Source organism: Macrosteles quadrilineatus, unplaced genomic scaffold, assembly GCF_028750875.1.
Source record: "Macrosteles quadrilineatus isolate MER2022 unplaced genomic scaffold, UCM_ALF_1.0 Scaffold_4__1_contigs__length_99947679, whole genome shotgun sequence".
Classification (NCBI taxonomy): domain Eukaryota; kingdom Metazoa; phylum Arthropoda; class Insecta; order Hemiptera; family Cicadellidae; genus Macrosteles; species Macrosteles quadrilineatus.
In genome coordinates, this window is record NW_026542597.1 from 58,233,617 (window position 1) to 58,260,906 (window position 27,290).

General features: G+C 35.3%; 3 protein-coding genes across 5 annotated transcripts in view; 1 reads left to right on the plus strand and 2 right to left on the minus strand.

The window, feature by feature from the left end:
• Nucleotides 1-3,930, minus strand: part of LOC128992948 (putative leucine-rich repeat-containing protein DDB_G0290503) — a 45,230-nt gene extending 41,300 nt beyond the window's left edge. Inside the window, exons 1-3 of the mRNA XM_054416694.1 lie at nucleotides 3,310-3,930; nucleotides 1,268-1,441; nucleotides 163-243 (exon numbers count right to left, since the gene is read on the minus strand). Coding sequence (XP_054272669.1) covers nucleotides 163-243; nucleotides 1,268-1,441; nucleotides 3,310-3,708 — 654 coding nt within the window. The 5' untranslated portion in view covers nucleotides 3,709-3,930. The remainder of the gene's footprint in view (nucleotides 1-162; nucleotides 244-1,267; nucleotides 1,442-3,309) is intronic.
• A 10,245-nt stretch (nucleotides 3,931-14,175) lies between these two features.
• On the plus strand, nucleotides 14,176-17,338 carry LOC128992314 (uncharacterized). 2 transcript variants are annotated; one of them, XR_008490705.1, is made up of 3 exons: nucleotides 14,176-14,324; nucleotides 15,398-15,836; nucleotides 16,307-17,338. XR_008490705.1 is itself a non-coding variant. In XM_054415818.1 (3 exons), the coding sequence occupies exons 1-3, from the start codon at nucleotides 14,271-14,273 to the stop codon at nucleotides 16,436-16,438; spliced, it is 411 nt and encodes a 136-aa protein (XP_054271793.1). In that variant the 5' UTR covers nucleotides 14,176-14,270; the 3' UTR covers nucleotides 16,439-17,338. The 2 variants fall into 2 exon arrangements, 1 of the variants encoding a protein (XP_054271793.1); XM_054415818.1 differs by having other exon boundaries at nucleotides 15,398-15,622.
• A 307-nt stretch (nucleotides 17,339-17,645) lies between these two features.
• LOC128992286 (uncharacterized) overlaps nucleotides 17,646-27,290 on the minus strand; it is a 36,268-nt gene continuing 26,623 nt past the window's right edge. For both annotated transcript variants that reach the window (XM_054415780.1, XM_054415781.1), the window contains exons 13-15: nucleotides 25,009-25,218; nucleotides 22,787-22,975; nucleotides 17,646-21,805 (exon numbers count right to left, since the gene is read on the minus strand). In XM_054415780.1, the coding sequence (XP_054271755.1) occupies nucleotides 21,614-21,805; nucleotides 22,787-22,975; nucleotides 25,009-25,218 (591 nt within the window). In that variant the 3' untranslated portion in view covers nucleotides 17,646-21,613. The remainder of the gene's footprint in view (nucleotides 21,806-22,786; nucleotides 22,976-25,008; nucleotides 25,219-27,290) is intronic.

Consider the following 27,290-nt stretch of genomic DNA (forward strand, 5'->3'; position numbering starts at 1 on the left):
CCTGAAGTAATGTGAAAAACAATCCCAGGCTCGTGCCTAGCGTCCTTAGGACAAAAAAAAAAAAAAAAAAAAAAAAAAAAAAAAAAAAAAAACTACAGTAACAAAGCTGTAATTTCATTTGCAAACACTCATCATACAAATCTAATCTAAACTACACGGTACCTGAGCTCCAGCTTGTAGCAATAGTTCCACAAGGTCCCTGTGCTCTTGCTCCGTAGCAATGTGAAGTGCCATCTCACCTGCCTGGAAGTTAATTATGAAGTTTAAGTTTAGATAAACAATGAATGATAAGAATACCAATTATTGTTGACGTACACATACCTATAACTAATTAATATCAGTCAGTTAACTTCCCCAGACCAGCATTAAATAGTGGGAGAAAAATTCAAAAATGTACATCCAGACGGTTGAGTGATTTTGAATAGGTCAATATTTTGTGGATTAAAAATAAGCTTAAGATTTTCCAAGTACAGTAGCGCAATTTTTTTTGCAAGCCAAACCAGCACCATGAATCAAAATCAGTTTGTAAGTTTGTAATGTTTTTACTAAAGACCTATCTTAGGTACACAGTTGATTTATGGTTACCTATTTTAAGAAATATTTTTCGCTATAAAAGAAAAAAATTAAAAATACATTTTTATATTAAATAGAAATGTCTGTCACCCACTTTTTTGTACCAGTGGGCAAATGCAAAAGAACTACTTCATTTTGGTACTGTACTACATTCTACCACATTCAAACAAACAAGTTGTATCAGCTTCAAATAGCATTGTATATTGATGTATTTTATTAATGTTTAGTATATAAGTGTAGGTTATTAATTTTGCAAATCTATCCATCTATACTTCATTATTTTTGTGGCTTGTTAACTGCATAACAGATTTTTAATAGTTAAATAAATTAAAAAATCAAGAAGTGTAGGCCCTACTCAGGATGAACATTAACTTTTACATTTAAATTTTTGTGAGCGAAGTCACGACAGGTTTGCTAGTATATATATGTATATGTAGTTTCAAAAGGTATTTCATTTTTGTAAGTTTTAATTATGGTTTAGATAAGATTCAGGTTCTCGTTATTCGAACGAGAGGAAGTGCGGCTACTCTTTAGTATTTGTCCTACACTCATCCAAATGAAAAATATCGATGTATAGATTATTCGATATAGATTGATATATTCATTCGAATGAGTGTAGGACAGATACCAAAGTGCAGCCGGTAGTGCTACGTATAGGTATGTAGGCCCTACTTTATAGGTGAATAATACTTACGTTGTTTGCACTGTTACAATTAGCACCATGTTTGAGCAGCAGGGACATTATGTTGAAAAACCCCTGTCTGGCAGTGATGTGAAGAGCAGTGTTTCCATTGTTGTCAACACAAGAAATGTTGACACCACTGTCAACCATCAGACCTACACATTCTTTGACACCACAGTCTACAGCCTGAAAGAAAGCAAGAATTAAAGCAATTATTAGATTGTTGGATAATATAACTTAGGTATTTAAATATTGACGAGAGACTAACAAATCTGTATGTAATGAGTTCCAGTAGGTCTAAGGCTGTGGCCACACTTTGCGAATTATTCGCCGAGACAAAATACGAAAACGGATAACATTAAATAAAATGAAGACAGCCAAACTAAGCGCCATGCGATCTTCAACCACCTGAGACAGCTGACAGAAAGTCACGTCTGTAGGGTTTTAAGGTCGCGACGACAAATATGCTCCTCATGTTATCTTCCGGCTCCAGCCACACTCGGCAGCAAGTCACACACTCAGTTCCTGCACTGTATAGCTTATTCAATTTTAGTTTGACAGTGGTACTGTGCAGTTAGTTAGAAATTATGTTATTTTACAGATAACATATGTTCGTTAAAGAAATAAGCGTTCATCTATGAGATTTAACCCTCATTAGGATTACATGTAGGCTTCTGGTGCAATAGGAATCCGAAACCTCTCTGAAGAATCTTTTTTTCTTAATGTCACCTCCAATTTAAAGGAGCTCGTTAAAAGTCATCCTAAAAAAATCCTACAAAAATAATTTGTAATTTGACAATATGTAGCCTATTCCCTTAGCAATGTTGTAAGCAGGGTTGCCCCCTTAGGTAAGGGAAAAATCGGGACATAGCCCCTCTCCAACCAGATTAACATAGGCTTAAATACGGGCATAAGGAACCAAAATCAGGACTGTCCCAGCAGAATCGGGAGGGGTGGCAACCCTGGTTGTAAAAGTGCAATAATGGCAATGTTTTAAGGGTAGGCCTATGCACCCAAAATTTGCTTGACTCTTCCTTTTTATACTTATGCAATAAAATAGCAACAGGTACTCTTGTATGTCAATTTTCTAAATGTATTTTGTAATTCTTATGTCACTAGTTCAATAGATGGGCCGTTTCCTTAATAATTGAACTTTTAACTTAACGTGTACTTATCATGGCTTAAGTTACATAGGTTTAAAAGGGCTCGTTGTTCCTTACCAAGCAGCTGGTCGTATTTAATAACAAAGCTAAATGACAAGGCACATTATTCTACCTGTCCATCACACGTGGCTCAAAATATACCTTAGCAGTGTTGCCTTTTCAAAAAATTTATGTTAAGTGGGCTATTTATATGCTAGTAGCAAGGTTTTACTTTTAACTCTATTAAGTATGCACCATGGTGGTTGCCGTCAAACAAATCTACTCAAAACTGCAGAGAGGAGATGTAGGCCTACCTTAGCTTTGGTTGAGTTAAAAGTCGTTAAGTTAGCCTAATAAACTACATAAATGAAAAAAAAATGTGAAAAGGGTAAAAAACAATTACTTATCATAGCCTACGGTAGGCCTTCTCAATACATGGAGCACTGAGGTAGGCCTCTACCAAATTTTGTAAACAGACAAAACAGGGCCTAACTTTAACTAATAGGTATTTGGTTAAAAACTCTGATTTCCAATGGGACATAGTATTGTGTTAACTTATACAACTTAAGTTTGATCTTAATACCTAGTCTAGCAGATTGTCATAATAGGCCAAACAATGATAATTTAAGTTAATCCTGTTTAAATGAGACGCCTTTTCTGCAGAATCTTTAAGCGTACGTCATTGCTTGATTCATTTGAATTTTTCTTATAAAATCCCAAAACGCACTTAAAACTAGTGAGATTGAGAGGATGTGTTTTTACCTCAAAAGCCAATCATAATATAGTCCAATATATATTCAGAACAGGCTATTCTTAACTTTTAGTCAAAATAGGCCTAAATGTGGTCAAAATCAGCTAAATGACACAACTTACAACTAACTTAACTGGGTTATTAAAAACTATTATACTCACCTTTAAAAATGGTGTCATTCCATCACTATCACTAATATCAGAGATAGCCTTATTATTGAGTAGGAAGCAAACCACATTTGTATGTCCCTGAGCCGCAGCTAAATGAAGAGGAGTCCTATTATATTCATCAACAGCATTTATGTCAATTTTCTTTAGATGAATTTTCACCTTCTCCAAATTACCTTGCCAAGCTGCCTTGTGTAATTTTGTCATAGATTTATCCTTTCCACTAAAATCAACTTCGTACCCATATCCTGACTGCAATCCCACAATATGTTCATCTTCACTGGGCACTTTTTGACCTAAAGGATTTGTTATCTCTACACATATATTGCTGCTGACTGTCCTATCTTTCCTGTCCTCTCTTTTTCCTTTAACAAAATTGATTACTTTCTTCATTATAACTAAAACTAAACCACAACTACTCTGGACTGCTTCAACAAATACTGTTTGGTCTAATTCCTTGAGAAAATCAATACATCCTATCCTACTCAGTGCATGAGTGCAACACCAGGCAGCAGGCGGGTGTTAACCTAAACACACTGCTATTAAAAACATGACAACAATTAACCAAACGATGTATTTTGTATCATTCATTAGATGAAGGAAGATGTAAATTGGCTATACTCACGTTACAGTCTACTTTAGTTTACATGATACCAATTTCTTGAGAGCAGAGCACTGGTTTGTTTTGTTTATACGCTGTGCCGCGCGCGCAGTTGCCGTTTTGGTGACAAGTAAACAATAGTTTTGTGGTTTTGTCTACTGCTAGACTCAAAAGTCAATTTACAGTCATCTGGGTACAAGTGGGGCAACATATGAACACAAAATTTGCTTTGGTTTAGTTATGGGGGCTAAACAGTGAGCTAAACTATGTAATGTTGAAAGTTTAAACTTAACATACTAGTTTGCTCTGCCCGTGCTTCGCAATGGGATGAGAATACAGATCAGGGTAATAAAGCGGTTCTTTAATCTACTGTAAAAAGTGTTGAAAAAACTTCCGTCATTGATTATAGGAAGCAAATCTCAATTGTATCGTTCTGCTTACTTGAACGAATATTCACCACACGCTGAATAAAACATGTGATTGGAATTTCTTCCGTTTGTTTTGATTTTCTGTTTATATTTCGTCACCTGCATGGCAACCCATAAAGGCCCATGTTATTTTTTTTTATTTCAAATTCATTTTTTGTGCTAATTTTTGAGCCTATTTTAATTTATAAACGTATTTTACCAAAGTTTATATTCCTAATTAATTCCTTCGTTTAGAATTTTGACATGAAGAGGTGGTAAGTCTGTAAGATAGTTTGAGAGTTTGATTCACGATTTCCTCTTCAATAGCAGCTGGCAGAACAACCGCCAAGTTCAAATCAAATTCGATTTGTAACCATTTTTTTTTTAACCTGTAACCATTATTTGTACCACTTATCTTAATAGGCATTTGTATTTCCTTTTTGTCACTGACCTAATATTAAAAATACCTCTGTTTGCCTGATTATATTTTTACAAAAAACTCTCCTTATAGTGTCAGATTTAATCCCTATTATAAAACATGGGCAGATGGGCTTGCAAGGACAGGCAAGGTAATAGAGAATTGTTTTAGTGGAATTTTAATAATAGTCTATATTATATTTATAAAATATATAAATAATAAATATTTATTTTATAACAGAGGATGTTGATTTATATGTATGTTTGTATATTTGGCAGTGATAATCTCAGACCCCGCTGGACCGATGGCCACGAAATTTGGTACATATGTGTAGAATCTCATGGAATAGGTTTATTTTACCATCAATTTCGTGATATATCTAAACGGCTCCGCCCCAGTGGCTCTGGAGTTACTTATATAGGCTAACTTCTCTGGAGTACTTGGAATTAAAGAATTTTACGGCTGTTTCAACTAAAGAATTTGATTCAACTGTATTGGTTAATAGCATTAAAAAGGAATGGGTTTACCAACAGGGTGCTATTAATTGTTTAAATTTATGACAACAGCTAATTTGTACCAAGCAGAAACAAAAAGCTGTGATACATACTTTATACTTTTCAATGAAATGGCGACCATACAAAGTAGGTATTTTAAGCCAAGTATGAATGGAGATGAGTGTAGGTTGAGTGACGCGTTCTTGTAGTCTTGTTAGTGACTATGTCCGACATATTCCTTAGACACAGCTGTTAATTAATAGCCCATACAGCTAATGGCAACTAAGGGACCTACAGTTTATAGTGGAATCCGAACCACATTTTTGCCTTTTTGGTATATACGAATTGGTCTAATTATCAGGATAGTACTGTGGATAGTCGTAATACTCACCCGTGCGGACGTCAATCCACACACATCCACAGTGCATGCCTATAAATATCCACAATTCGTGACCTCCTAGTAGCTGGATTACAGGACGACGCCACCAGTCCCAGTCATGGAATGGATGGACTTTTTCAGTTATGTTTATGCAGCCAGTTAATACTAATAGTAAATTAATAAAAGTAGGCTACATATACATACATCAGATCTAAGGGAACATAATGATTGTTCTCTTTAGCGTTCTCAAGCTGCTTGCCATTATTTTCAAGGAACCAAAATGTTCTCTTCTGCATCTTGACCTCGTTGCAAGGCACGGGGTATAGCGGCTAGTTCAGATATAAAAAATGTCCAAATTTGATCAAAGTGTTTATAAGCAGAAGACTACAACAATTATTTACTTATTTTCCATACTAATAACATTGAAACCAACAACGCTTCAATACTAAATTGTTTGTTTTTTTTAGCTATAAAAAATAAATTTTTGAAAGAAATTGCTACATTTCCTTATTCTATAGGATCAAAAATTGGAAAAATCTATTTTTACACCATAACACCTCTGTTCCCATAGTCCTATCATGCTGGTTCACAAAATTGTTTGAATAAACATATTTACTCGATCATAACCAATTTCATGAAAATTGGCGGCGGGACCACAAGAAAAATTATTTTATTTTTCATTATTATTCTGTTATGAACTTTTAAACCAAATACTAGATACCATATCAATTTATGTTTTACCATTACAGACCTAACTGAGTGTTACGGTGTTACCAAGCTAAAACAAAAATTTTGGGTTGATTTTTCCATTAAATTTAGATTTTCGGAGTTAAAAAATAATATTCAAACAGAAGCCAAGAACATTTAAAGAATAAATGATAATCAATAAGAAACTGAGTCTGTTATACCAATGAAACAGATTGGTTATTTACAATTCAACCAAACACACGTGAGAAACATATGTTTTCTATATGTGCGTAGAAACTGGAGACTTATCAGTCTTTTGTTCCGGATCAGCAAAGGTTATCTTGTAAGGCGCCTCATTGATGAAGCCAGAGATGAGTGCGCTTTTAATAGCTTATCTGTGACTATGAACCTTGGCTTGTCTACATGTCAAACGTGCTGTATTGTTGTCCCTACGCATCCGAGCATTCTGTCTAGCGATAGTAACAATTGGCAACATTGAAATGTTTTTTTAAAGTCAAGGAAACATTTGTTTACTACAATTAAAACACTTTGAAGGAAGGATGTACTGATACGAGTTCAAAAGGAGGGATTGGTAGGTGGGGGATAGCCAACCCAGATTTTGTTTCCACAACATTGGGGGCTTGTATGTTTGTATTAGAAATGGTATTTAACTCTATTTGAATAAAAGTTACAGGAAATTCTAGTTTATTAATCATGTTTATTTTAATCCTAAAGATTAACTTAAAAACAACTCAGCACATTTAAGAATGGTAAACTTTGTGGTAACTGTACCCAGATTTAGTGCAGGAAAATAGTGTTGGATTCAAGAATTTTAATTTATCGGGCTGAAAATCGGTGGAAATGTTGTACGTACAGCTGGGAACATCATACTAAAATTCCCAAAAAATCCCACTTGGGCAACATGCCGCCATCTTGGAAAATGGCCGCCATAATGGATTTCCCTCCTTGTGTCACATATTCAAGCATAAAACCACTCCTAATTGTGATAAAAACGTGCAGTTTCTTCAAAGTTATTTGTCAGGATGTAATTAAAATTAGAGCCATTATATATAGTTATAAGAATTAGACAAAAATAATTGGAGGCTAATACTGGTCTTGCATTCAAAATTGATTTAAGACCTCTTTTACTCATCGGGGAAAAACTTCTCTGATTAAATCTTATAGAACAAGTCAAGGCACACAAGAATATGTAATTATATTTGTTTTTGGTCTATATGTATGCCGTCATATTGACGCTGGACATGTGATTGCAGCCTACGTTTTAGACAGCATCATGTTGGTGACTGTAATACAATTCTGTGAATGGAATTAAATTACTAATAGTAAATAAACAGTTGTGTTACTATTACTTTTATAACAAACTTTTATTTGATACATAATATTTTTCTTTTTTATATAAACTCCAAAAAACTAAATATATTCTGTTAGACAATTGATAAGTTGGTGAGTTATAAAAACTATTTTCTTTGATGTGACTTTTTCCTCTTACTGCAAAGTGGAATGAAATAATTTGCATGTCGGTTGTGTTGACTTTCCGGTCAGAACGGGACTGGGTTGGTAAATCAGGTACATTAATGTCCAATTTTTCATTTAGTACAGATGTGGCATTGATCCTGTTACCCCAACCGTTGGTGCAATAGTTACACAATCGTGATCAAGATAACCAATTTTCAGACATCCACAACCCCTGTTACATCCAGTCTTACATGCACATCTAATCAAGTTGAGGAGGTTGTCAGGTAAAGGGGCATTGAAGTAGGAATTTGGGTAAATGTACCTATTTCGTTCTTTTTCCATCCCCACTCTGTAGGTGGAAGAGAAACCCCTAGCCATTCTTGAACCTGGTGATACACTCTAAGGTGTACAAATTAAAAGTCAAGACGTTTTGATATTACTTTCAGGTACTGTTTATATCGAGTTCTTTTGAGTCCCTGACCGCTTTTTCTTCCAAAAAGGCTACAATATATAAGGCTACAAGAAATTCCTCATTTGTAATTTCTTCAGAACATTGAAGGCTTGTATCTTCCCTTTTCTGTAGGTCGCTGACGTGGTATCACAACCCCCAACCGGACAAAGAATGCAGGAAAAGAAGATGCTCGTTGACATTGTCCATACTATTTTGCAGTGCTGTGGATGAAAATATCTTTTGCTAATGAGCTTTTGAAAGTGGAATGAGCATTGAGATATTTTTGTCAGGGTCAGTAAGGGTCAATTACAGGATGAATGCCTCAGTGTTCTTTCCAACAATTGCAGAGTTTTTTCTTTATTGGCTAGTATGATGGCGGTTTGGACAATTAGACGGTCTGCATAAGCTTTTGCATGGACCGCTTGTATTCAGTTTCTGTTTGGATGGCTTACTAATTGATCAATGAGCCTTGTTTCATTGGTTGCGTTGGCTAAGAATGGATGCTGCTGGAATACCACTTGCACATCAGAACCAACAAGAACTTCGGCAGATGTCGCTTTAAACGTTCGCCTAACGTGTTCTACATCCTTCATAGTACTTTCCTGGAATCCGTCGAAAACAACAATGACTTGATTTACGTAATGTTTTACTATGTATGTCTGGTACGCCTTACAAAAATGTCAGAGAAAATAGCCGGTTTTGGCCAGACTACCCTGTGAAGAAGATACCCACCATCTATCACAAAGTTTGGAGCTAGTGGAAGACAATCCGTAGGAGGACACAATTTATCCCTCATGGTCCTTAACGCAGCCTTATTGGTTTTTCTAATGGTCACATCGTTGAATAATGCTGGTGGTAATGGTGCCAACTCGTAATACAAAAACATGTCTACAACTGTTAATCATTACGGACAAGACACATGATTTGATAGAATAGCTAATCTAATTGGAATATTACCCGGCACATTTCCCATGGCTAAATGTGACTGTATTTTGTCTGATCTCCTAAAGGGTATTTAATGTGGAAACATATCCCCTTACTTCAACATGCTGCATGCGAACTCGTTTCATTTACAGCATTCTATTACAGTCTCCACCACGACGCGGTCTAAAACTTAGGCTGCAAACGCACGTTCAACTTCAATATGACGGTATACTTATAGACCAAAAACAAATATAATTACATTTTCATGTGCGTATTGACCTGTTCCAAAAAATTTATACTGGTTAGTTTCCCCCCCAACGAGTAAAAGAGGTCTTAAATCAATTTTGAATGCAAGACTACTATTACCCTTCAATTATTCTTTTGTAATTTTTTGCATGAAAATGTTAAATTACTATACACAATTATTTACATTCGCTCTAAATATTTGAATTACATCCCGACGGATAATTTTGAAGAAACTGCACGTTTTTATCACAATTAGGAGTGGTTTTATGCTTGAATATGTGAAACAAGGGGTGGAAATCCATTATGGCGGCCATTTTCCAAGATGGCGGCATGTTGCCCAAGTGGAATTTTTTGGGAATTTTAGTATGATGTTCCCAGCTGTATGTACGACATCTCCACCAATTTTCAGCCTGATAAATTAAAATTCCACTATTAGGCTAAATTTTACACTTTTTTCCTGCACTAATTGGAATTTTACTTGATCTCTTCATTAAATTATATAAATAGAAAATAGATATTTAATATTGTTTTAGTTCCAAGAGTGAGTTTTGTAGATTGTGTCTATAGCTAAGTAGGCCTACAGAAATTAGATTCAATTTTGTGTACATGTATCGGTGAGCCAGTGGCATTTCAGTGAATTTCCCATATAGGGAATAAGCTATTACCGTAGGTCTCATGGTAAGACGTGGACCCGGGACCGATTTACTTTTTTGTTTTAGGGTCCCCAGAAGCCAAAAACACCATTCGATCAAATTCCTATATACAGGGTGTCGCGTACGTTAGCCAAACGAGGAAATGAAGCAAGTCATCTCCAAAAGCCGTCTGAATGGAGAAGAAAGCTGTTGGTATAGCGAGACAAACAATAATTCCTAGGTCATATGATATTATCACTTGGATCAAATCCAGTTGTGATTGGCAAGATTTGAACCCAGGACCTTGGGGCTGAAGTCCCACGCTCTAACCATTAGTGTAGACCAACCTTAATTCAGGCCTTAATTCAGCCAGTTAAGAATAATCAATTAATATTCATAAATCATTCTTTCCATTAGGCCTTGGCTACTGTAATGTAAGACTGATACTTGTGCAGCAAAGGTTTAAAAAAAAATAAAAATTTTAAATTTTTGGTCAAAGTCTATATAATATCTTTACTTGTTCTCGGATAGGTTAAAACATACTGGTTCAAACTACTTTAGATGTTTGCCTTGGTTGTTTGTCTGTGATAAGATTCCACTTTCACAAAATATTGAACAAGATGATATATGGGCCTATGTTGCACAAAATATTTTATGTGTTAATATTGATAATAATATGTCGAATAAATTAGAATCCTACAAACAAGATTATGAGAACATTAGATTTGCTGCAAATGTACTTTTACTGTACTTAAAACTGTTATCACACTTTGATTGATTGCAGACTGAAGTTATAAGAGTTTACTGAAACTTCTAAAGTGTTCTAGTAAGATGTATAAACAAGTTGTAATTTAATACCACAATATTGTGACATTAATTACAATAATTATTTAATATCTAGTTGATTTGTTTCTTGCGTGCCAAGCAGTTCAAAGCCGTTTGGTGACTTTCTAAAGCCATTTTTAACACCTAAAACCGTGCCCAATTGTCCATAAACTCTCATTTCACCTGTTGTTTGTCATGAGCAAATAGACATTTTAAAAATTAAACTATACGATTGCATTAATGAATTTCAAAACATACTGTAGACTACGGCTATATCCTCCTAAAAACCGATTGATGACTTTCTACAGCCAGTTTTAACGTCTAGAACTGTGCGCAAAACCTCCCATTTCCCCATTTATTTGTCATGAATAAGTAGACATTTCTAAAAATAACTATGACGATTGCATTCATAAATCTCAAAATATATTGTAGGCTACGGCCATATCCTCCTAAAAGCTGTTTACTGATTTTCTAAAGCCATTATTAACGTCTATATCTGTTATCCAACTGTCCAAAAAACCTCCCATTTCACCTGTTATTTTTGTTAGTCATGAGCAAGTAGACAATTAAAAATCAAACTAAAACGAACTTGCATTCATGAATTTCAAAACATAGGTCTACTGTAGACTACGAAGCCATCTCCTAAAAGCCGTTTGGTGACTTTATAAAGCCATTTATAACGACTAGAACTGTGTCCAATTGTCCTAAAACCTTCCATTTCAACTGTTATATGTCATGCAAGCAAGTATAAGCACGTTTTTAACCTTACGTTTTTCTCCATTTCATAGATCTGTCACAATATGTATAGAATCGAATTCATTAATAGCATTCATTGAATGTCCATAGCGTCAATATTGTTTTATTCGTTGTGCTCTTGTCCACAAAGTGTATCTATGTGTAACTTAATACTGCCCCTGCCATCGCTTATTAAGTTTAATAAAAACTACATTGATGTCTGTTTTAAGGACAAAATGTACATTCAAATTTATTTTTCCAGGGTCCAAGGGGGGGGGCTTTAGCCCTTGTAGCCCCCCCTTGGAACCGCCACTGCTCAGCTGTCCTCAAATCTTTTTCAATTAAACTTGAACTTGAAACTTGAAACACTATCTTTGACTCTAAAAACCTCCATTTTGCATTCGGTGTCATATAAAAGTATTCTTTTTGCAGCTAAGCGACCATAACCATTGCAGTAACAAATTAAATAAAAAGAATAATAGTTTAATATGCACAAAAATCTTGATTTTCAATGTTTTATTTTTGTTGTGTCTTTTTTTACATAAAAGGTTAAGGTCGAGGATCAGACAATTTGATACTCCCAGTGAAGGTCAATAGTTGGTGCATACTGGTTATTACCAGATTTTTAAAATTGCTTTCCTCATTACATAACAGAACCATGGAAGTTGTCAGCTATAAACTACTATTATTATGCTTCACAACTTTTCATATTACTGTATATCAGTACACCCCATTGACAAATGGTCGATAAAAATTACCAATTATGTAATGCTAGTTCAGGTTTTTATCATTATTATTTTTTTTACATGCAAAAATTAGAATACAGTAGACTCCCTCTTATCCGGACACCTTTTAACCAGACATCGGTTTAATCGGACTACACTCGGTAGACGTGACATCTCTTTATCCAGATAGTTTTTTATTAGCACATCAGTTTAGCCAGACTAGATCAGCAGGAAGTGGGTGGTACTGAAACGACTGTTCTCATGGGAAAGATTTGAGACCAGTGATTAGGTGTCTAAATACAATGCTCTCCTAATTTTAGGTCAAATACTGTATAGAGTACCTATGCATTTAAACGGTCCGAGATTTTGGGGACGTCGGTTTAACCGGAAAAACCGTTATCCGGACTGGCCTCGGTCCCAAGGAGTCCGGATAAGAGGGAGTCTACTACTGTATGAAAGTTTTAGAAGAAATGAGTGATAATTTTCAAAACAATTTACTAATTCCTTGATGACCCAACATTTCTAAGGTACCAGGACACGTTCACCTATTAGGAATATCACTAGAATCAACTGCTCTCATGGTATACCTAATTGAAATTGTAGTGGCTGTTCATAATGTTTTTATTCAATAAATTGTTGTATAATACTATCCAATTCGATCTAACAATTTTTATGAGGTCTATGTACTCTAGCTTGCTCAGAGAACTCTCATTATTGACAAACATAGCTGCTGTCAAATTGATGAGATTGGTTAGTTGACAATCAGCTGGTCTTAGTCTGGGAAGCTGCTAACAAAAGACCTACACATAATACAATCATATTCAAATTAAAATATACATCCACATGCCTGTTAAGCTGGGTTTTCCTAGGCGCGGAAGCGGAGAGCGGAGAGAGGAACGCGGAGCCGAATTGAAATTAACATGGCATTCATCTCCGCTTCTAGACAAACAGTAACATTAAATTGCCTAAGACAAGTGGAGTCCGCTCTCCGCGTTCCTCTCTCCGCTCGCCAATTCCGCGCCTAGGAAAACCCGGCTATACGCAGTCATCCGTAGAGGAGGGGAAGTGGGGACCATGGCCTCCCTCCTGAGACAGAATTTTAAATTCATTATGTTTGTGTAGAAGTCTCACCCCTCGAACAAGATAATGCCCCCCCCCCCCCAAAGAAATGTCCCGCATAGCCACCCATATAGTACCAAGTTGGTTTGTGTTTTTGAAAAACTGATAAAAGTATATATTTTCTTTTGGCAAGAATTTAACTTTTTAAAATCATATGTCCTTGTGTGTTTTAAACTAACTGGTTATTCATTTAAAGATTTTTGTCTGAAAAAATATTAGATCTTAAAAATTTATAACAGCATAATGTTGAAATAGTATGATTGAATTATGAAAGAATCTAATTTAAATAGGTATTTGCAGATGTGAATAAAGATATTTTGATCACAAATCAAATTTTGGAGCGATTTGATTTCATCAAATTTTGATATTTTTATAATCAATCCATCATTGATAGAACATGTGTTGCTTATTCTATGATAGAATCCATAAAAATCAATCGCCTTTTACTTCAATCAATTGTTTTATTGACAGTATGAATGTAAAATAGTAACGATAAACCTTGAAACAAATTTTACCATATTACTTAACATCTCTGTAATAGATACAAGTATTTGTTTTGATGACTAATGTAAAATACCTCATCAAAAATCGGCGACATGTTTCTTCGTAAAAGACACAATCACTTGTTTTTTTAAGATTTATTTGGAAAGTTTCTCAGATAACTACATAAATATTGCATAAGATGATAAACACGGACCTTTGCTCTGTGGTGGACGGTCTGAAAGCCTCAGTTCAGTTTAGTTGTTCTCTCGTCTCAGCCTGGTACACATCAAACCTCTTCTCGCGGTCTCATCATTTTTCCAAAATTTCCTATAAGTGGAACATTCAGATCTGGGATGGTGCTAAACGGAAAAGCTGAGCTTGCTGCCCGAGTTGCTAAGGCAGCAAAAGTAAGTTTTTTTACAAGATTTTATATTTATTTGTATTTCTGATTATGTTTCCTTTCTTGATTAAATGTACTTTGTGGACTGTGGTATACGCGTATAATTCATAATTGATAACTAAAGCATAGGGTTATTAAATAAATCTGAATTACAGTAAATAAAAAAAAATTAATTACATTACTAATAATCGTACCTTTTTACTTTATGAGTGTGAAAACAAAGGAATGACTTTGAAAATGAGCATTACATTTGTTACAATAACTGCATTGTTCAAAATGAGTATAACATATTACCTCTACTTTTTCTGCATTCCAAATTTGTATAGCTTTTATTTTGTAATCAAATCTTTAAAATGCTGCTTTGCATCATTGTTTGAGAGAAATTGGGTGGGACATTGTAAATTAAAATCTTATCAAATGTTACTGAAAGGGACAAAATGTAAATCTAGGAAATGGTGATAATCTCATTACGTAATCATTGATTTATAATTGTATAACAAAGAAACCACAGTTGGGTTGTAGAAATATAATTATCACTTTATGGCAATGACACATTTTTGGTTACATGTTTTAAGTTGGAATGCCTGTATGGGTTAAATATGGAGTGAATTTGTTAGAAACTAAATTTAAGACTCAATATGCACTTTAATGTTATAAACAGATTTGTAGCCACAATCAAGACAGTATTTCAAGGGTAATTCAAACTTTAATAATGCTTAAAAGCGTTTTACATTAATTTGTTTGTTGAGAGCCGTTTCCTTCAACCCAAGAATGAGATAAGTTACAGATCGTTAACCCCCCCCCCCCCCTTAACACAAATTCCTGCAGGTGCCAATCATGATACTATCCAACTAAAGGTCGACATTAGAAAGTAAAAACATTTTAATGCCAAAATGGTATCGATAAACACCAACAAATATTTAGAAAAAATAATCAATGATTTTAGTTATGACAGGTTGGGAATCTCATAAATATCCTTACATGAATTGTAATGTTGGTCTGTTTTTTGTGCCATTATCTTAGGGTTTGGACTGTTTCCTTAATCCGACCATGGCATATAACACAACAATGTTGTTGCAGTGTCGCTATGAGCAGTTGGAGTTGTGTGGCATTGTCACGGTGCTGAGTCTAGCCTTGGTGCTGAGCTACCAGCTCTACCTCAGCATGGTGGACGACTGGCAGGAGATTCCTCAGCAACGTTGGCGCGTACTGATGCTCTCCCTCACACTACTGCTGATGAGTATCGCAACCTGTCTGTACATGTGTCGCCGCCTCCAGCCTATCGTACGTTTACCCCCACCTCCGGTAAGTGTCAGAGGCGTAACACGGGCCAGTCTACATAGAAAGCTTTCAAAGTTGGTTTTTTGATTCTGCAGGCTCGTACTGCAGAGTGTAAACAACCAGCCGGCTCTCAGTCGATGGTTAGGAGCTTGTGGAAATGAGTATCGTAGCAGTATGTACCATTGTGGAGGTTGAAACTTGCGCAGCCTCTGGAAAGTTACCCCAGTAAAGACTCTCGGTAATAAATAGTTTATACTAGTTAAGAGTTACTTAAGGTACAGTCGTTATTTTGTTTTGACTAACAATTTAATAGTTACGACTTAGGCCTACGGTTATGCCAGATATTTAATACTTAGCAATGAAAGACGATTGTTTGCTAATTATCACTCTTTCAAATCTGCCAACCTCAAACAAGCAGTAGTGGTAATAAAAACATTTTGGTTGGTTTGCCTTGCCACAACAAAACTGTAAAGCATTAAATACGTTACGTTTGTTAGTATTGTTTTGATTTGATCACAGAAGATATAATCAAAAGTCTACTGTAAACTGTTTTCACTTTTCATACAACTCAAAATGGAAAATGTCATTAAGTTTTCAAGCAATGAAACACTTCAACTTCAATAAAATAATTTGTCAATCTTGAGCATGCTACTTTATCTTACTAATATAAACTTCAATAATTAATGTAAGGCGGGACTGTTGTTCTAGCGTACTCTGACTAGTGTCAACAGCCAGCTGTTCTTGATCACTGGAGAGAGACCTCCGAGCTATGACAGCATCACAAAACCAGAGTTGGTCTACGTCCCTCCACCCCCCTACAATGCTATCTTTGACGTTTGAACATAAGCTGTTTGGTTGGTCCTACTTCAAATGCTACTTTCAAGATCTATGTAAATATATTGATCCAAGTCTGTGTCATCCAATGAGAAGCAAGTTTTCAGCGCAGTGACGCAGTGAAACAGTATTAACAATTTGCTAGTGTTGTGCAATCTAATGCTTCAACTTAATAAACCAAAAACCAAACCTTCATGACAAGGGTGTTAACGATATTAATAAATTAAAACTACCAAAGATACTCCCATGCTCGGTAGGATTATGTTTTTAATGGTAGTAACGACTACATCAGTCGGACTCTTGAATACAAGCGTTTATATACTTTGTGTTAAACAGAGGGCAGACCTCTAAAAAGAAAGATTTTATCTATCCATTTTTTGGAGCTATGAAATGATGAAATCAATCTAAATTCTTCAAATTTTCCAAGCAAAATTTGTTGTGCATCTCAATGATTTAGGATGTTTTGAAAAAAAGTGTGTATTTGACAAATTGTTTTACATAATTTGTAGATTTTTTAAAATTATTTTGTTTATTATGGAAGAGAAACAGAAATACACTATAATATTCAGTCAAAGATTTACTCGCTAATAAACCGTAATAGTATACATTAGTGGATTTTTTTTTCATTTAGGTGCTTTGAACAAAGTGTTCTTGAAATGTATGGGAGAACCTTGAGTTTTATTGTAACACAAACCCCCTATTTTGTTTGGTGCATCTTGTGTGTCCTCATAATCTAGTCTAATGTAAATAATTAAAAAAAGATTTACGTTGAATAGCTGATTCTATATTATTGTATTTATATTTGTTTCTACGTTGTATTTTTTTATTCTGTTTGGTCTTATTGATTTTTTATTCATATAAGTTATGTATCTACTTTTTCATTGTTGTATAAATATTTTTACACTATTTGTTCTTATTTTACTTCCTATTCATTTAGTACGCAAAATGTGCATGAAAAAGCTGTGTAAAATTGCTGCAACTATCTTTTAAAATACATATTTCCAAATATGGTAGTAATAATTAGTAATGTTCAATATCTAGCTTATGTTATAACTTTACTCTGACTTTGAACATTGCACAATACAAAACGATGCATTTGAGTATTAATTAACAAATGCATATAACTAATGCATTACAAATCGTGGCTAGTAGGAAATATTGAAGGAATACAAGTTTGAAAATTTATAGGAGTCATATTAAATGATCAAAAAAATCTATAAATAATGTTTTATTCCACATACAATCAAAATTTACTTCCAAAACAGCACAAAATATATTAAGCTTTAAGGACTAGAGTAAGTAGGAAAGCAAGGAAAGTCTCTCCTCCCTCATTCCATGATCTAAGTTAAGTATCTCAGTGTAAAAAATAAATTTTTAATAGGCCACAAGTTGTTTAAAACAGTGATACGATGTTTCAATATAGGATAAAATGTTTACAAGAATAAAATGCTAATAAACAATTATAGTAGAGAAAAATCAAGCACGTTATGATTAATTGCATAGAAAACTTGTCTGAGACTGACGACCTCGGACCGAAGGGTTGGGCCAGTGTCCTAAGCAGGGTGCTGTTCGTTGGTGTGTCCTTTATACTGCTCAACCGATTTAAACAAAAGAGGACTAGGGACTAGGGGATTTCCCACTATTACAAGCACACCTAAAACAATGCAGTTTGTAGTTTCTAAAAAAGGTTCTGGTAATTTGATAGCAAATTTCATGAAAATTGATCTATGATTATACAACTATACATTTTATTTGTTATATTTTACTGTTGCAGATAAAAATATTCAAACTTTGACAGATTTTTGTGCAGTAGGGTTTCAAATTTACAGTTAAGTTATAAAGGCGGCTCCAGACAACATGCGTCAGTTGCCAAGCACAAAATATTTGACGTTTGGAGTTCTAGTTGTCTTGCTATTCGCCGATTATCGAGTAGACGTCTACAGTCATGTGTTGTTTTCCGAGCAATTGTTCGTTTCAAGAATATAAAATATTCGTTTACTTTGATGTGTGTAAAATACCGACAATAAAAGGGAAAACACGAGCACAAATGTTTGCTGCTTGTCACATTGACAAAGACGTATCCACAGACAGTACTCACGATTCAGAGAGTCACTTCTCGGTGCTTGGCGAATGGCGCATGTCTGGAGCCGCCTTAAGAGAGACCAGAATATCACTTTTGTTTATTTTTTAGTTATATTTGTACTTTTAAAAATATAATTGTTAGTACTGGGCTCTCTAATCCCCTTTGGTGTAAACCTTTTTGAACGGCAGTAATAAAGTAATAGAGCAGTAATTAAAGACCGGCAAACATACGGGTGAACAAAACTTGACTTAGGACACAAGCCTAAACCTTTGGACCAAGGTTGCCTATCCAGTGTCCACGAAGATACAAAAACCGAAAGATTGTTTTTGAAATGCTAAACTTTTTCAACTAAGTAAGCAATTTTCATTCAATTTATTAAGAAATACACAATATTTTGAATGAACCCCTCTAAAATGTTACAAGACTAACCAAGAAGCAACAAATAAAAAAAAATACTCTAAAATATGGTTGAAATATTGAAGTATATGGATTTGGATTGTCACTGGTCACCCAGCTCTATGAGTAACTGATAATCATTACAATGAGGAGGAGAAGGTGGAAGACTCTGTATTGGCTTGGGTCGCCTATCAGTCTCTACGACGTTACAGTATGGTACAATTTGTAAGCACATCGCTAACAAAACATCCAGATATGTACAAAGTAAACCTGTACAAACACTTCCTAACCTTGAGCCAGTCAACTACAATAACATACAGCGGTTTCTAGTGTGTTTTTACGTGGTCAACACCATGATGAGAAGGAGTCTTATAAATGTTGAAATATTACGGTTTAAGGTATTTTTTCCAGGTTCTAGTTCGCAACTGTTACTGCAGACTAGGCCTTGAGGGGATCACGACAAGTTTTGGTTCAAGGTAACTTACTAAAACCATTTCAAAACATGACATTAATTTGAAATAAGTTTGAAAAATATTCGCTCAATGGGTAAGAGCTAATTTGACAGTTATTAGCATTCATCTTTACTAAATATTCATGTTACACAGCTGAAATGTTTAACCTACACAAACAAATGTTTAGGTATCCTTATATATAATACGTGAAGGCGATTTCTACAAAACACTACTCCTCCGTTAATAATGAATGGATTTTTACAAATAACGTGTCAAAATAAAGTATTTTTTGTGTAGACGCCCCCTTTCACCAATTCATGTAATAAAAGTCCTTGGGCTTTGCCCCACAGGCCATCAAAGTTGGAGTTTCTCCCATAAGATTAACATGGGGGAATCTTAATATTTAATTGGAAACTTTGTCCCTTCTAATTTGAGAGAACGGCTGGGCGTAGAAACTTGGTAGAGGTGTCCAAAGAAAGGTCTTGGTCTGTAGATGAGTTATCAAAAGAAAAACTAAGCAAAATCCCTTAGGACTCTGCCCCAGAAGTCTTTAAAGATCCCTCCACAGAGTTGTTTACATTTCGGCCTTGTGAATAATACTTTTTAATGAAACAGCTGTTCATTTTTAAATTGTATTTAAAACAACACACTATTGGGAGTTACTGAATTCTACCAAATAATTATTTGCAATGTTATTTTATGATTTTAAAATTGATTTTCTTCTTTATCATGTCATGTTTTGCAATTCTTACGGTATGTATAAATATCTGCTTTTATCGTGTCGAATAAAACCCATAGAAACCTTGCCTAAAATGGTACCCATCTTGACAAATTATTTGCACCTGCCTATATTACAAACTTTGGTGCACTGGGTTGGTAAAATTATTGAAAACACAACATTTTGGCTGTAAAATATGGTACAAAGAGAAAATACTATTTAAGCAGCTACTGCCATGACAGAAAGGTCATATTCCTTTTAAACTAGATCACTTAATCCTTTATAAGATACGTTGATTAACAATATGTAAACGTCAATATATAACAGCCAATTTGCCAATTTCTTGTTACTATTTATTACATAAGACTCTTTATTACTTTGCAAATAAAAAACTACGGCATTATTTAGCTGAGGTGATTTGATACATCTGAAGTTTGTTTAAACTGATTGATTTTAAGGATACTTGACTAATCTTTTCATCATGGTGTTAAGTTAAACATTGACAATGACTGGGAATCGTTATGATAATACCTTTAGGCCTATTAACTACTTATAACATACATAACATCCTATTATGAAATCTAATTAAAGTTATCATATTTGTTACAAGTCAATGTCATTTAACAGGTTGTGATTAGCAATCGAACAATTATTTATGAAGGCATCCTCTTCATTTTTACCATAAAAAGTCTTTACAAAATAGGATATTGTTTGTAAAATTAAATACTTATCTTTCATAAAATTTGTTTGGGAAAAAGTACTTCATAACTAACTTACATAAAAATATGAAAATATGTACGAAATATGATTTAGTGACTAAATGTTCAAGCCTTTAAAGACCAATAATGTTATTCAAACATTTTCCCCTAAAAACGTTGATTTTCATATCAAAGTAGGCTTCCTTACCTTCTTCTGAAATCTAAATTTTATAAAAACTGAACTAATACTGTATAGATAGTAATTTTTCATCATAAGGGCAAAACAGCCGTAGAAAAGTATAAAATGCATATGTTTGACAATTTGGTACAGACACTAAATAATAATGATTCCAAAACTAAGGATATTTAAAATTAAATTAATTATAACAAACCATAAAAAATCTAATTCATTGAATATGGTTGGGTAAAATAAAGTTATTGTAGCTTAGATAATCATGATTCAGAAAAAATAAAGGTCAGTTGACAATTTTTAAGGACCTTTGGAAGTTTAGATGATTTGTTACACAGATAGTGCAAAAATTAACAATACATAAAAATAACTTTGTTGATGAAGTATCCATTCAAAATTTTAACTTTAGTGCAAAAATGTCTTGGCTACAATAATCTTTTAAAAATCCTTTATTTACATTTTATTATAAAATTTCCAAAAAAAATATCAAAATAGACACATTAACAACTTTAAAAGGGCATTTGTTGTACATCATACAAATCATGCTGTTTATATCATAAAAATATATCTATCCTAAAACCGTTTGAAACTGCCTCAGGCACAAATGTATAAAAACTAAACTCAATGACAACATTTGGTTAAAACTATGGTGATGTATCGGAGGGTGGGGAATCGTGGGGTGGTTTTTCCTCAGAACCGATGAGGAATTCGAACAGTGTTGAACTGTCCATGGGGTTGGGGTTGTCTAAGGTAGCCTGCAGATACCTCAGTATAGACCCTGTTAGCTCCCCTACACTCCACTGTCTGTCCAGGAGAACTCTACAAACTGTATCCAGCTGCAAACAAAACGAGAATTGAAGGATTTTTCAAAGAATAATCCTTTCTTGATACTTCTGTTGGCTCTTGGTAGTTTTCGGTAGAGGTGTGCTGGTTGCTGGACTTTTGAGAAAGGCCAAGCCTAACCTGAAAGCTTGAGTGATTGAGCACCAAGTCAGAAAACATAGCTTGGATCAGCTTTTATTCCCATGACACAATCTCCCAGAAAGCGTCGACACAGAAAACGTACCGTACTACTATACCCAGAATGCCAACCGCATGGTAAAAAGCATTAAGCGGTTTGAGAGAGCTTTGCCTGTCAATCCGTAGGCAGCGCCACCAGCGTTGCTATGCTATTGCATGGCAACGCTGGTGGCGCTGCCTACGGATTGACAGGCAAAGCTCTCTCAAACCGCTTAATGCTTTTTACCATGCGGTTGGCATTCTGGGTTATAGTAGTACGTTTTCTGTGGCGTCGACGATCAAGAATTCATTATGACAATTCTGGGAGACATTGTTAAACCCGCTGGATATGGTAACGATTTCATCAAGATTAATGGATTTGTCACAAAGTAATAGTTGAATATTAGTGCCAGGATAACGGATTATAGGCCTGTTTTCAGTCCTGCAATTTATCTTTAATCCAACATCGTAGATAAGGCATGCTTCAGCATCTTTAATATAGTGTTATTTAGACAAGCTTAGTTACCGCATTCACTAATATTTTTCTAAAGGGATCAGTTCAGGCTTGTCAATTTCACCTTTTGCCGCAATGGTGAGAGCCTATGATCATGTTTCTGGGACTGCGGAAGATGTGAGATTTCACTGTCACTGAAGAAGACGTTCTCGATTTTAGTGTGACCGCATAAAATAAGATGTTCACAATTTTATTGTATCCACAAGACATGATGTACAATATTGTATAAACCAATTGTAGCATTATTAAAAATCAATTCTTTCCAAAGTAAACCGATTTTTCTCAGTAATTACTAGATAATTACCTTGAACAGCTTGTAGTGACAGCAGGTGAAGTACAGCAGATGAGGCACTCCCGCCACACTGGCTGTCAGCCACTGTATCAGCACCTTCAGTTGTGGCTCCCCCAGACAACTACTGCCACAGCCCCAGTTACCAGTTGCAACTGGCAGCAAGTTGAGTTCACAGTCTCGTCTCTGGCCCACCAGTGATACCTTAAAACCAACAACAACAATTAGAACAGCAACATCACTAATGACTTTTTTAATGGTGTAAAGAAAAATAAAAAAATATAGACTTATACATTTAAATATATTTACTCCTTGCAATGCTCTCAAAGTGAATTCTTTACGAATCTTGGTTGCCCCTAGGTTGGAAGAACTTGGAAAGTAATAATATAAAACAGAGCTTTGGCAGTGGAAGCTTGGTGTTAAAAAATATTTGAGTGGGCCCTGTAAAATAAAAATACTCCCCAGAGATCCTTATGGGACGTCCTTGGTACTGTTTGAAGTTCTTCCAGAATGCAATACCTTTAATGTAAATAATATTAACCAATCTTAATTCTACACTGAATTTAATATGCTCACTACCACACTATTATTTAGTGTTGCACTTAAAAGGTGAATCTTTTGTAGTGGCCTATGATTTACTGAATTACCTTTATTCCACTAGTTAAATAATGTTGCTAATAATGAATTACCAAGGTTATTGAGAACTAAAAAGTGAGTAACAATTTGATTTATTTTACAGAATTTACGAAATACAATTGATTTCAATTAACAATTGCAGGTTGTGTTAATGTAATACTGAATGACCTTGAGTGACACAATCAATTTGAAGTCATTTGTTTGAGAATGTTGAATGGATTTATCAAAAGGATGATACGGTGCAGTTGCACACAGATCGCGAAAGTGTCAACGGAAGAGTGGTATTTAATTTAATGTTGAGATGACCAGTACCAAGCAAATCCTGTTCGTTGGCCAACGATTCAAAAACGAAGGTCGAGTCTCGCAGTCCAACTGATTAAACAATATTGTGCTTAGTCGTAGTAGTATTTATTAGAATGTTGCTTATTATTTTATGGCTAATTTGGTACTTTGGCGGTTCATCTATATGCAAACTGACACAACATCCGATAACACCTCCGTATCTAGTCGAACCAGCTACCTGCTCCCTCCTTTGATATTAATTTATTTCCCCCAAATTAAATACTGACTGTGGCACTCTTAAATGAATTTTACCTTAATACTCAACAATGAAATTCGATAACGACTCTGTGACAAATACCAAAACTATAAAATCTTATGAAGTAACTCTGAATTACCCTACAAAAACATTTTCATCTATTTATTCTTAATACTATTGGATCATCACAGCTTAATAAATAATACAGATTGTTACGCTATAAATGGATATAAAAATCAGCAAATTGAGCTCGAACCTGGAAACATGTGCTTATTTAACATGTACTAACAAAATATAACAGGAAAATTTACCATGTGCGACTCACTGAATTCTAAAATATAACAATAAATAACACAAATTACTTACAGTTTCGGACGTCCACAAAAAACACTGACACAAATAAAGGGATAGGGATGAGGAATTGTAACTAGCCGGTTTTACGATAAAAAACGCGATCGATTTGAACTCGTGTGACGAACGTGAAATTTCCAAATGGCGGATTGCGTTGGCCGGTAAAAACGAACTTTTTAACACTTGTTTGACAAACAAAACTGATTCTATTTTCTACTCGCGTTGCAATTATATCCCTTTGGGATATAGGCTAAACGATTTTAGAAAATAAAGATTGTCCGACCAACACCGCGAGATGAATTTAATTTGCACGACGAAACCTTTACCGACTAGCTACCAAGGGAGGCTTGGGACAGACAGACTCTCGTTGCTGGCAACTGGGGTCTTTACCCTTTCCACTTTGTGTGGTTAGAGAATTGTGGGTATCTGATCAGCTGACTATTTGTTGCGTCTGCTACGCATTCGTTGTTTTATATGACGAATCGGTACAATGGTTGCTAATTGTTATTGTGCTAATGACTGCTGATGACTGATGAGTTTCTAACAACGGACTTAACTTTAACTTGTTTCTTGCAAGTTACATTAGTATAGAAGGAAACTAAATATAACTATTTGGGGAACAGTCAACTTTCAAATTCAAATAAAATTGAACTACCAATTTACTTGTAGCGATGTGTCCCAATAGAAATATCAAGGTCACTAGGCCACTCACCAACTGAGCAGCCAGCTTGTGCTTGTGTCTAGCCAGCTCCAGACTGAGGCTCCTGGCCGCCATGGCCAGCTTCATCTTCTGTTTGGTCTCAGAGTCATCTGTCTCTCCTTGTTCACCGCCCGTCTCCAGTGGGACTCCCACAAAAGACTCACTGAGCGTTCTCTTGAGCAGACTGCCTGCAAACTGCACCACAGCCACGTCCCTCAGTCTCTGCAACATAACAATAAAAAAATCATAATATATTAGTGATGGGCGGATCCAAGAAAATGTCGGTACCGAATCCGGATCTTGATCCAGATACACACTGTCATAAGGGCGGGTTAAAAAAACGTAATTAACATATGCCAATTTAAATCATACTGTTTAAAATTAAATTGGTAATGTTTAAAGATTAACATCTTATATACAGAGTAATCTCCAGTTGAGCCCATAATCCCTCATTTTTTGGGGACACTAAAACTTTAAAAAATCATAAAATGAAACTTTGTCCTAAGTTTGCACGACCACCAAAAGGGTATCTGTGTATATTTTACTATAGTTTGATCTTGAGTACCGGTATGCTATATCGTGGTTTTTGCATGCAGCATCCAATTTATTTATACCTGAATCACCTCTTGTTGGAAAAGGGTTTCTGTGTATATGTTACTATAGTTCGATCTTGAGTATGCTATATCGTGGTTTTTGCATGCAGCATCCAATTTATTTATACCTGAATCACCTCTTGTTAATCTCTTTCTTAAATTCGTTCCAGGTCCACAGGACTGATAGACGGGTATGTGAAGTTCTACAGGTAAACACAGGGTGTCTGTGTACAAGAAGACTGTACTGTGTTCAAACTTAGAAAAATATTAGATGGGAGAGTCTTGACTTTTTTATTCACCCTGTATGGGCACAGATAATCTTCTTGTACACAGACACAGGGTATTTTATCTGTAGAGTTTCACATACACGGCTATCAGTACTGTGGACCTGCAACGAATAACAAAGAGAGATAAGCAAGGGGTGATCCAGGCATACAAGACCAATGTTTTCCAAATTTTATTACTAACACAAAGCTGTCTGTATCTATGAACAAGACCGATTAACCAGATAACACGGTGGTAAAAATTATTACCGGTGTAAACATTACTACCGGTTATTATTACCGGTTCGGTAAACATTTTTACCGGTGGAAGTGCATTTGCTCAGCTATCATTACTGTGGACCCGGAACAAAATTCGGTGGTAAAAATTATTACCGGTGGAAGATGCATATGCCCGCCTATCATTACTGTGGACCTGGAATTAAATTCGGCGGTAAACTAAACATTATTACCGGTTGAAGTGCATATGCCCGGCTATAATTACTGTGGACCTGGAACTAAATTCGGCGGTAAACATTATTACCGGTTGAAGTGCATATGCCCGGCTATCATTACTGTGGACCTGGAACTAAATTCGGCCATAAACATTATTAACGGTTGAAGTGCATATGTCCGGCTATCATTATTGTGGACCTGGAACAAAATTCGGTGGTAAAAATTATTACCGGTGGAAGATGCATATGCCCGCCTATCATTACTGTGCACCTGGAACAAAATTCGGCGGTAAAAATTATTACCGGTGGAAGTGCATATGCCCGGCTATCATTACTGTGGACTTGGAACTAAATTCGGCGGTAAACATTATTACTGGTGGAAGTGCATATGCCCAGCTATCATTACTGTGGACCTAGAACTAGATTTGGCGGTAACAAATTACTAACAGTTGAAGTGCATATGCCCGGATATCATTACTGTGGACCTGGAACTAAATTCGGCGGTAAAAATTATTACCGGTTGAAGTGCATATGCCCGGCTATCATTACTGTGGACCTGGAACTAAATTCGGCGGTAAACATTATTACCGGTGGAAGTGCATTTGCCCAGCTATCATTACTGTGGACCTGGAACTAAATTCGGCGGTAAAAATTATTACCGGTTGAAGTTTATATGCCCGGCTATCAATACTGTGGACCTGGAACTTGGACCTGGACAGCTTTATGTTAGCAAAAAAATCGGGAAAAATCGGATCCATCAAAACCGGATCCAGCCCAAGATCCGGAATTTTTTGGATCCGATCCGGCGAATCCGGTTATCCGATATCCGGATCTGACCATCACTATAATATATATTCAAATATTATACTAGAATTATGTAAAAACCCAGAACAAAGAGCTATTTTTGTTCAACGAATATTAAAAAGTCTTTTAATATTGACTTTATAAAATGTGTGCCTGTTGTGTAAGAATGATAATGTCATTTT

Excerpts from the sequence above, each read along its gene's own strand:
- LOC128992314 (XM_054415818.1), top strand. The coding sequence starts at position 14,271 with ATGGTGCTAAACGGAAAAGCTGAGCTTGCTGCCCGAGTTGCTAAGGCA. Across the intron at positions 14,325-15,397 it reads GAGTTGCTAAGGCAGCAAAA|TGTCGCTATGAGCAGTTGGA; the intron begins GTAAGTTTTTTT and ends ATGTTGTTGCAG. Across the intron at positions 15,623-16,306 it reads TACGTTTACCCCCACCTCCG|CGTACTCTGACTAGTGTCAA; the intron begins GTAAGTGTCAGA and ends CTGTTGTTCTAG.